General features: G+C 48.0%; 1 protein-coding gene across 3 annotated transcripts in view; it reads right to left on the reverse strand.

Annotated features, from left to right (window-relative positions):
- Positions 1-10742, reverse strand: part of CDC45 (cell division cycle 45) — a 435048-nt gene extending 424306 nt beyond the window's left edge. For 2 of the 3 annotated variants that reach the window (XM_078667952.1, XM_078667951.1), the window contains exon 1: positions 10512-10715. In XM_078667952.1, coding sequence (XP_078524078.1) covers positions 10512-10562 — 51 coding nt within the window. In that variant the 5' untranslated portion in view covers positions 10563-10715. Of the gene's footprint in view, positions 1-10511 lie in introns of all 3 variants that reach the window. The other variant, XM_078667950.1, reaches the window with a different exon arrangement.
- Positions 10743-11726: the final 984 nt, after the last annotated feature.

Raw genomic sequence — 11726 nt, forward strand, 5'->3', positions numbered from 1 at the left:
CGCAAACACGCCGTCGAGCTCTGGGACCTACTAGACTCCACAGCACCAGACATCGCCTTCCTGACCGAGACCTGGATGAACGGAGCCTGCGCCATAGACATCGCAGTGGCCATCCCTGATGGTTACAAGATCACCCGCAGAGACCGTACCAACGGAGTCAGCGGAGGAATCGCCATCATCCACAAGAACACCATCAGGATCTTCAAAAACACCGCCGACACCCTCAATACCGCCGAACACATGCACTTCCAGATCCACACGGACCCCAAGACCACCCTAAGAGGCACCCTAGTCTACAGACCACCCGGACCCCGCCCCCAATTCTGCAACTCCATCGCTGACTTCATCAGTACACACGCACTGACCTCAAACAACTACATCCTCCTCGGCGACCTGAACTACCACCTGGAAAACAACAACGACAGCAACTCCTCCACCCTGATTGACAACCTCGCTACCCTCTGACTGAAACAGATTGTCACGACACCGACCTACAATCGCCGGTTAAACGTTCGACGGCATTTTCTCCTCCAGCCCCCACATTGCCTTCAGCGACGCCGACGAACTCACCTGGACCGACCACCACTGAGTACACTTCACCTTCTGGAAACCCGTCATACGTCACTGCGCCCTGCAGAGCCCCCGATGTCGTTGGGGCAAGGTCACCAAGGAACCCCTACAAACACACCTCGCACTCAACCCACCGACCAACCCCGAGGAGGGGGCCCGCACCCTCAGACTCTGGATGGAAGACTGCGCCAACACGCTATCCCCATTGAGACAGCACGCCAACAGAGACACCAGCCAGAGAGCCAGCTGGTTCACCCCGGAACTACTAGCCTCCAAACGCACCTGTTGGAAACTAGAAAACATCTGGCACAAAGAATACGCCTGACAGCCGGCAAGCCCACAAAGACGCCATCCGCAACCACCACCATCTCATCAGGACCACCAAAAAGGCCTCCTTTAAAGACCGCCTCGAAAACAACGCACACAACAGCAAAGAGCTCTTCAACATCGTTAAGGAACTCTCAACCCCCAGCTCCTGCACCAACGACATCCCGCCGTCACAAGCCCTGTGTGACACCCTTGCTGTCTTCTTCCTCCGCAAGATCACCGACATCCACGACAGCTTCAATCCTCAAACAAACCCGGCTAACCCCACCACACCACACCAGACCCACCGAACCCCACCGACCACGACCTCCTCACTACTTGGACCAACGTAAACACGGAGGACACTATCAAGACCATGAGCACCATCCACTCAGGCACCCCATCCGACCCTCTCCCCCACCACATCGTCAACAAAGCCGACAGCTCCATCGCACCCCACCAGTGTAACATTATCAACCTCTCCTTCGAGACGGCAACCTTCCTTGAGAGCTGGAAGCATGCCGAGATAAACGCCCTACTGAAAAAACCCAAGGCGGACCCGAGTGACCTCAAGAACTTCCGGCCCATCTCCCTGCTTCCGTTCCCAGCTAAGGTCATCGAGAAGATAGTCAACACCCAACTCACCCGCTACCTAGAAGACAACCGCATCCTCGACCCCTCCCAGTCGAGCTTCCGCAAGAATCACAGCATCGAGACCGCCCTCATCGCCGCCACAGACGACATCAGAATCCTGCTCGACAATGGCGAGACTGCAGCCCTCATCCTCCTGGACCTCTCCGCCGCCTTTGACACCGTCTGCCATCGCACATTACGCACACGCCTCCACGACGCAGGAATACGCGACAAGGCTCTGGACTGGGTTACCTCCTTCCTCTCCGACAGAACGCAAAGAGTCCTCCTCCCCCAGTTCTACTCCGGAATCACCAAGACCATCTGCGGCGTCCCGCAAGGCTCTTCCCTCAGCCCGGCGCTATTCAACGTCTACATGGCACCTCTCGCACGCATCGCCAGACTACACGACCTCAACATAATCTCCTACGCAGACGACACCCAGCTGATCCTCTCCCTCACCAAGGATCCCCTCACCCCGTTGACAGAAGAATCAGATTTAAACTCCTGACACACGCACACAAGGCACTCCACAACACCGGCCTGGCCTACCTCAACGACAGACTCTCATGCTAGGCACCCAACAGAAAACTCCGTTCCGCCGACCTGTCGCTGGCCGCCGTCCCACGCATCCGCAGAACCACCTCGCCGCTAAGACCTGGAACTCCCCCCCTCTCCTACTACGACAGACTGAAGACCCGCTGTCCTTCAGGAGACTACTCAAGACCTGGCTTTTCGACCACTAGCTGCTGCGACCCCCTCCCCCAGCGCCTTGTGACCGTCGCGGGTATGTAGTGCGCTCTATAAATTCGCTGATTGATATACTATGAAAAAGCTATAGCAACGTGGACTTCACATAGATTCGACATTTGATAGAGGTGGGAAGCCAGTAGCATACTTTTTACACTTGTCAAGGGCTTGTGGTAGTGTGCATGTCTACTGATGCGAGGTCATTGATGTGCTGTACACTCTGATTAGATGAGAGTTGCCCCTGGATTAGAGGGTGACACTTTTGGGATGGGCAAGCCATGCCTCACACAGATGCTTTACAGCCCTGGCATTATTGATGGGCGAAAAGCTTGTGGCTTGTTCCTGGGGAATAGGAAGGTCCCCAAAATATAAATATGAGATTGCCTCCCCCACATATTGCAATTAGCAACTTCAGATATATTCCAAACGTATGCCACCAACAACCAGAGACATCTGGTAACCTTTCAAGAGATACTTGTTAGTTGCCTCCCAGTAGCTTCTCAACACACACACAGATAGCTCAGAGTGTGAGGATACTCAGCTTAATCCTGAAAAGGCAATACGAGGGACTGAACAAGCCTATTATTAACTGTGCGCCAGTATTGTCTAATGGAATTGTAACTACCAGCCACTGCATGCAATAACCAGACTGAAAAATGCATCACCAATGCCTGAATTGCGTTTATAGATGGTTGTACTATGAACAGACTAGACTGGTTGAAAGCCTCTATTAAAGTTTACTGTACTAGCATTGTAGTGCCACAGCTGAGATGTCGAGACCAAAGCAAGGGTGTGGAATTAAATAAAATATCTATTTGTCCATGGGGCAGGTTACTTCATAAATCTACTTGCCTTGTACCAAAATCCACTTGTCCCTTTTGTGCCATGTAATTCGGGAACAAATTATGGTAGCAATCTCCTTTTCATAAGAGCTCTGAAATAGCCTCTCTGAATATGCCAGGGCTCAAACCATAGTAGGGTGTGAATACTAGCAATTCCCTTATGTTGCCACATTTCTGCAGATCTACATACTAGGGCTGAAGGTAATAGTAAGTAACATTTCCAGGGCTGGAATGCCCTTTTGAGTATGTGCAAACCTACTAACTTGCATGTTTTAAGGGTTTTTACCGAATCTTCTCTAAGCTTTGAGTACCATACTGGGAAAGGTTGGAAATGTACTCCTGACAATGGTAAACAAACTTCTTCCAGGTTTGCAAAAAAGTATTTGGAGGGGAAGTAAACTTGCAAACACTCAGATTTTCGCATGAGCAAATCTACACCTGCATATTTGCTCATGCTAAAATGCAGTTCACAAATATTTTCTAGGAGTACTATTTTTTAGCATACCCCTGTAAAGTCTAGTGAACTCACGAAAGCCATATATCTGCACTTAAAGCAAGGACATGGGCCCACTTTTGAGAATTTAATAATTGGCCCCTAATTAGGTCTGGCGTTAACCATGAACTTTTGTATCTCTTAAAATGCTGTCTCTGTCTATCAGCTAGATTCACTGTGAGTGACAGCATTCTATTCTTTCACAAGGAGCAGATCAACACACAGTGGTTTTGTTCAGTGCCAGTAACTACTGTGGCAATGTGTGCTTTTTGAGACCAAAACTATTTTTGCTTTTGCCAATGTTGGTTATAATGGTGAGGGCCGGGCAGCTCCCACACCGATATGGTTTTACAAAAACCATGCCAAAATAAGTCACACATTGACAAAACCAAAAGGCTGACCAATAATCATAGACCTACTGGCTTTATCAATGCTTGTTTATTTTTGTTACCCTAAATCTTATTAAAACTGGTTGCACTGATTCTCCCTTATATCTAGTATTTCCCAAAAATATTTGTATCAACATATTTTACTAAATGATGCAGCAAAGAAACATAACCTAAAGTTTTACAGTAGTTTAGCTAAATGTTTTTACATTTTTTTGTTAAGATTTTATTTTGAAAGCAGAGAATCATCAACCTTGCTTTCAAGCTTCTGCCAATATTTGCTTATAATTAGAGAGCATTCTGGGAGCATCGCATTGCTCAACATTAAAAATGTGTGTACGCGCTACACGCGGTGGCACTCCCGGCGCTCAGTGAATTCCTCCTAGCCCTGCCGGAAGGTGACCTTATTGTGGGAGGGGACTATAATAGACGCCACCATAGATAAATACCCGCCCAGATCCCCATCGACTGGCACGTCTCGCCTCCAGGGCTTCACAGAAGCAATGGGCTTAATAGATGTCTGGAGACATGCAGATCCCACGACACAGCACTACGCGTATCACTCAGTGGTGCATAATAGTCTGTCCAGGATAGACTACTTTCTGATGTTAAACACGACCCTACACAATGTTACAGAGGTAGACATCAGACCCAGGGTTATCTCGGATCACTCTCCAGTAATGCCGACGTTCTCCAACCGACGGAAGTCTCGCCGGAGGATATACCCTATCTATCTAGGGTACCTCCATATTCCCCAAATAAGAAAGGAACTACGTACAGCCACAAAATATTTCTTTAACGAAAATGTAGCATCGGTTAGCTCGCCCTCAATGGTATGGGAAGCTTATAAGACAGTTCTTAGAGGACAAGCGATAGCTTGTATCACGGGATATAAGCGGGAGAAACAGAAAGAACTCTCAGAGCTAGAAATAGCGTTACAGGCAACCGATACAGAACACTCGGCAGACCCCACTCCAGATACAGCCCACACTCTGCACCTTAAACAACAACAGTATAAAGCGCATCTACAGGAAGAGACGGAAGCTAACATAATGGCGACCAAGCACAAAATGTATGATGTAGGAGACAAAGCGGGTAAGCTGCTGGCGTGGCTGGATAAACGCGAGACAGGTACTAAAGGAATACGACATATTAGAAAGACAGACTGACATCTCACGACAGACCCTGAGGACATAGTAGATACACTGGCCCATCACTCACGGGAAGTTTACACGCCGACATTAGAGATAACGGAGGACGAAGTGAGGAAATTCTTATGGAATATAGAGATGCCAACTCTCACGCAGGAGGCAGCCCAGGACTTAGAGGCAGAATTTACGACCAAGGAATTGCACTTGGCAATTAGAGTACTACAGTCAGGCAAGGCGCTGGGACCCAACGGGATCCCGATCGAGTGGTACAAACAAATGTCGGACACCGTTGGCCCACCTCTACTGGCAATGTATAACGATAGCTTTGAGAAGGGCGTACTGCCGCTAGACCAACGAATAGCGACGATAGTTGCGATCCCAAAACCGGGTAAGCCACCGTCTGAATGTACCTCCTACCGCCCTATATCTCTACTGAACAAGGAGGCAAAGATTTTAGCTAAACTGTTGGCCAATAGATTAATGACTCACCTGCCTCAACGAATACACCCAGACCAATCAGGCTTCATGCCCAATAGGAATACGGCACTCAACCTCAGACGCCTGCACGGAGTACTGGCGGAGGCTCCATCACTGGCGGAGCCGGCAGTGATACTGTCATTAGACGCGAAGATGGCCTTCGATATGGTGGACTGGAGGTATCTCTTTGTTGTCCTGCCGCGTCTGGGTTTGCCCCCAGATTCTGTGCGTGGATACGGCCCCTTTATACAAAACCTGTGGCTCATGTAATAGCTAACGGCCATACGTCAGGCGAGATTCCATTGGCGAGGGGGACGCGTCAGGGTTGCCCCCTGTCGCCACTCCTGTTCGCGCTGGTCCTGGAGCCCCTGGCAACACTGGTCAGAGGGACCCCATTGCTGAAAGGTATTCAGTGGAGGAAGGGTTGGGAAGATCGCCTCTCTCTCTATGCAGAAGACATCTTGGTGTATCTAACAGACCCAGAACATTCGATACCAGAGCTCCTCAACATATGCGACAATTTCGGCAAGATGTCGGGGTACATGATAAATTGGTCCAAGTCGGTCCTATATATCTTGCAGGGACCTGCACCACACCTCCCTTCCGACTGCCTGATAGTAACTACAAATGACTCCTTTAAGTACCTGGGTATACATATAAAAAAAGATCCAATTGAGTTTTTCTCCAGAAATCTGGCAACCCCCCTGGAGAAATTGCGTAGGGACGTGATACATTGGGCATCCCTACCCCTTACGCTACTGGTTAAAGCGGCGTTATACAAGATGATGGCCCTGCCCCGGTTCCTCTATGCTCTAGAAAATACGCCATTCCTGGTCCCAACCCGATACTTTAAACAAGTAGCCGCACAGGTGTCGGCACTTCTTTGGGGCCATCACCCAGCAAGAATAGCACAAGCAAAACTATATAAAAGCTGGTATGACGGCGGGATAGCACTACCTGACCTACAGCTGTATTAATTGGGCGGCGCACCTTAAGGTCATCAACCAGTGGATCCACACACCTCAAGACGATCCAGCGTATAGGGCAGATAGAGCCCAACTGGGCACGAATAATATGCTGGCGGTCTTGTATAACAAAGAACAGGCAATGACACGAGAGGGCCCCACAAAACATACGGCCACATTATGGCATACAGCACAGATACGGTTGGGATGGAGAGGGGTCATCACTAAACTTACTCCACTATGGGACACAAAAAAACTGGGACAGTTGAGAAAAAGCAAGGACTTTGACCAGTGGGACAATATTGGCATCTCTACAGTAGACGACTTATGGGAGCGGGAGACCGTCATACCATTTACACAACTACAACTCCAATTCGACCTGGGCCCCACTGAGAATATAGATACTTGCAAATAAGACACGCATTGCTAGCGGCGATACCGCAAGATACCGAGGTCCCAGATTCAGCCCGCTGGAGGACCGTCTGCTTACAGACTACTTGCAAAAAAGGGCCACGTCCTTCACATACAGAAAGCTAATAAATAATCTGCCAGACCCGACGATCACACTACGGGGTAGATGGGTAACAGAGGTAGGGGACATTGATGACTCAGAACTGCAGGAAGCTCTAGCATCGCCTCGGGAGGTGGAGATCTCTGCAAGGCTCCGGTTAGTAGAACTTAAGATCCTGCACCGAGTATACTACACTAGGACTATATTACATAAAATACACAGGGCGCAACATCCATACTGCCTTAGAGGATGCGGGGGGCGAGGGTTCTTTTATACACACAATGTGGGAATGTGCAGCAATAACAGACTACTGGCATAAGGTGCTGCGTACTATCTCACAAGCGATAGGGGTGTCACTCCTGCCATATGGGAGCCAAATGACCTTACACGGCACGGGCAAACATGGGTCACGTTGGGACTCATGGTTGCAAAACGGAATATTGCGCAGAAATGGGGGGGCAGTGGAAGTACCGACATTAGCGGCCTGGTGCAGAGACATGGGTCTGAACATGGTCACAGAACGGACAGTGTATGCCAACCGGAAGAGCCCCCGCAAATGGTCTAAAATATGGGCGGCCTGGACTATGTTAACAGATCCATACCTCTGATGGTAAAAAAAATAATCTCTTTTTTCCTTCAAGGGCATGTGATTTGCTTGCATTGATTACACTAGTACGGTCACTCCTTTTCAAGGTAAACAACAAACTCACAAGATTAAGCCCATCTTAGTGCCAGATCATGTTGCAGCTTGCTTTTAGGTTTGGGAACACACCTACCAAGAACAAGCAAATCATGGAGGATCTACTAACTCAAAATGCATCGTAAAGTCTCTAGGGATATCAAAACTTTATACTCTGAAAATAATAATGGTCGGACTTAAAAAAAGCAGCAATGTTATAAATAGTCCCAATTCACACACAAAATAAAGATCAACTACGAAGTGAGGCAAATGCTGAAATATTTGAAATGCTTCATTTTAGACTGGCTGCCTCTAAAATGTCACATTAATTACTACTGCTAATATATAAAATGTACTGTGGCGAGCAAGAACGGTCATAGTAAATTATCGAACAATACAAATATAGTTTGAGCACTATCAACAAAGAGTGGCAAGATGCTATGTCATGTGATATAGCAAAACAATTTACCTTCATTTCTCTCCTCTCTATACAACCACTACGCATACATCAGAATACAACTGCTCACAACAACATAAGAAACTTAAGTAGGAACAGAGTTTTAAACAAGTTTTGTTTTTCTTTGTTTTTTTAACAAACACATTTGGCCAGCAGACAGCCTGAACATTATTTATTTGGCACTTGAAAACCACACTTACAACCAACTATTAGTATGACATTGTAGACCATCTGGTAGTGCACGATGGCTTTTTAATTGGTTCGAGGGCATCCATCGCAGACCGAAGTTGGATTAGATCTGTGGACATGCGAGGTCAGCAGGCTGGGAAATGTACCCAAGGGAAACTGGTCAGACCTAATGGGTGACGGGAAAACCAGAGGGCTGTGAGGGCTGTACCAGGTCATTTAAATATCTTCTTATTGAGTATAAGGGCACGCTGCTAAGCAGATCTTTTTAAGTATTAGGAAGTTAATGAAGGCATCTGATCTGGTTCCCTATTAGCCCGAATAATGACGGCATACTTGGGCAGCGTTGAGTATGCAAGAGGCTTTCACACACAGGCACAAAAGCATCTTCCTCATGTAGAACACTGATGGAGTTGAGAAATAGAATAGTGACAACAGAGGAAACGTTCCCAAGCTATCCCAAGAGAGACCAACACAATGGGTTTCTCTCTTGGACACCCCCTCCTGCTGCGGGGCCAGGAACTCTCCTTTACTGTGTCGTGTAGTTCCTATATTACCCATACAGGACATGAGTGTTTGGATAACAAACTGTAGGATTGGTGGCAGACTGAGCACCCACACCAAGAAGGTCAGCCTGTTTGCATTTAGCTAGCTCACAGTGCCACTAGAATCTCCTCTTATCTGGGAGAGAATAGTTTCTGGCAACCTCAGAACATGACAACCCTGATCCTTCATGGAAACAATGTACTACTTTTCACTCAGTCACTCGTGCTAACTTATTCGGTCTCAGAGAGTTACACAGAAGAAACCGTCTTGGTGTGTTTACAATAAGCACTTATTGCACAGTTGGTTCTTCTAGTGTAAAATAGATGTGCTGCAACAACCGACAGTAGCAGATATATATATATATAAATAAAGTCAGCAGTACAGTAAATATAAATGGATAGTACAGTTTTAACATTTATTTTGTAATAATCATAAATACATATATGGATATAAAAAGCATGATAAAAGAAAGCGCGTACTTCTACTATGCCTATATTGTACCTAAGTGTACCTGGCATGCGAGTAGGTGTGAAGCCAAGAATCCTTCTAGGATTTAGTCAAACCCCATTACCTGAAGTGTGAGAATGTAGGAGCCCATTCTGCTCGCGAGTTGGACACCCCTCAAGGGATGTTCAGACCACTGTCAGCTGGAGCGTCTGCATGCAGGATGTGTCGGCCTGGAAGTCTCGGTTCCCTCTCTCAACCCTAGCAAGACGTGCTGTAGTTATACAAAAACTATCTAGGGTTTCTATGTCCCTTGACTCATGTATTAGCCATTGTTGAATTTGAGGTGGACTTATGGGATTAACCTTGTACGTAGATATGGTGGGATAGGCGGCGTAGCCCCTGCCTGGTTTCCAAGAACTTTTAAGAATATTTATTCATACTGTGTGAGTCTATTAATGAAGTTAAAGGATGCTATTGATTAGGAAAAACCCTCCTTCTGCACCCAGGACTAAAACTAGGTAAAGGTTCAATCCTAAAGGCTCGTTACTGTGTAGTAGTGTAAGAGATAATGTAGGTGACGGTGTACGATATTACCCAGGCCTACATCAGGGTACCTATATGAAAGATACTGTCCATGCAGAAAAGCTTTTAGGCAGACCGTCAACCTCACCAGCAGGTTGCAGACTTCAAGTGTGATGTCAACAAGCATCCTGTGTAGAGGCCATACCCTGGAAAGTGTAAAACCGGACCACATCATAGAAATAGACCACTGCAGCAGGCACTCAACCCGCTAGGGAGGCTCTAGTAACAGTAACAATGACATCAGCCTTCTAATAAACAATAAACTCGCCCAGCTGTGCGTTAAACGCCTCTCAGCAAATTATGCACCTCACTCGCATTCAAACAAATGATGCACCTCTTGGGATGAACGGGGGGCATTTGGGACCCAAGTCGACGCGACCCAATGTATGACACCCAGCCGCTCCGGGGGGCTTCCACAGAGAACCCTCTCCTGACAGAAACACTGGAGCAGCTCCCAGCCCTGTGCTCACTCCTGAGGAGCTACAATAGAACTGACAGTTGCAGTCGCCATTTTGCCGCAGACCCCCCCTCACCTGACTGACGATTACATCGTAGAAGTCCCGACGGAAATCGTTTACGAACATCTTTCCCTGAGAGGGGCCGGCGGGAGGGGAGAAGCAGGAGATGGAAACCAAAGCCGGCTCTGACAGGAGGACGCGCGCTCCCTCAGGTCACTGCGCAGACGCTCGTCAAACCTGGCGCCAAATCCTCAGTCCCAGCGACGTCCCTCTGCACGCGCTGACACCCGCGTTCAGGCCGTCCAATGGAAAGAAGGCGTTCGGTGACGGCGGACCAATGGGGGCTCGGAGGCCAGGGAGAGGTAGATTCTCATTGGAGGAGCGTGGGGACGGCCGTGTTTACTTGGCAGATTGACGGCTCAGGGCTCGATGAAGGCGGAGAGCGGTTCTCAACCAATAGGACGTCAGTCCAGAGATAAAGGACGGCCAGTTGCCCCGAATTATGCCCTCAGGGCACAAGTGGGCGTGTCGAACACTGGAAGGTCACATTTACTATCCTAACCCCAGTCCTAGATCATTTAGGTACAGAGCAACTAGTATAACCACTACCACGCCACGCCAATTACAAATACGCCGGCCCCCAAAACCCCTGGTATAAAAAACACAAATCTATCAAAAAACAAAGGAGCCCCGAGAGGGACTGCTGATCAAAGGCCCCCTTTAAACATGCCACCTGAGGCATGTCCATATGTGGTAGTCATGACGGGGGTCCCCGAACTCACAGGAGAGGGGACGGAACCCAACTGGTCATTGAAGAACAAAGTCCAGTTCTGGCTGAATACAAACCGTCCCGTTCCGCCAACCTGGAAAACCAGAATAACATCAGTCTGCAGGACCTCCTGGGTGGGCCATAGGAAAAAAACTATCCGGGGAGACTGTATACTGATCACTTTTGAGGACCCCAGTATAGCCGAGTATATATGTTCCTGGGAATATAATAATACTCCCGGGGGGATTGCTACAAGATCCTTGTCATATTTCTATCCAAAAAGATATAACAACAACTATATGCACGAGACTGATAATATCTGGCGAAAACCAATTCCACAGCCATGGGAGCTAGATGCCGCCGGACTAAAAATATTTCCGCGACACAGTGACCCTGATAACTCTTGGTGGTCAGTAAATCAGAACTACCAACAAAAAGAAGCCCCGTGGCAGACTATGGGACCACAACATAGACCTAGAAACTGGGAACAGTGGGAGAGACCGCTCTACCAACCATATAGA

The sequence above is a fragment of the Lissotriton helveticus genome, chromosome 11, assembly GCF_964261635.1.
Source record: "Lissotriton helveticus chromosome 11, aLisHel1.1, whole genome shotgun sequence".
NCBI lineage: Eukaryota > Metazoa > Chordata > Amphibia > Caudata > Salamandridae > Lissotriton > Lissotriton helveticus.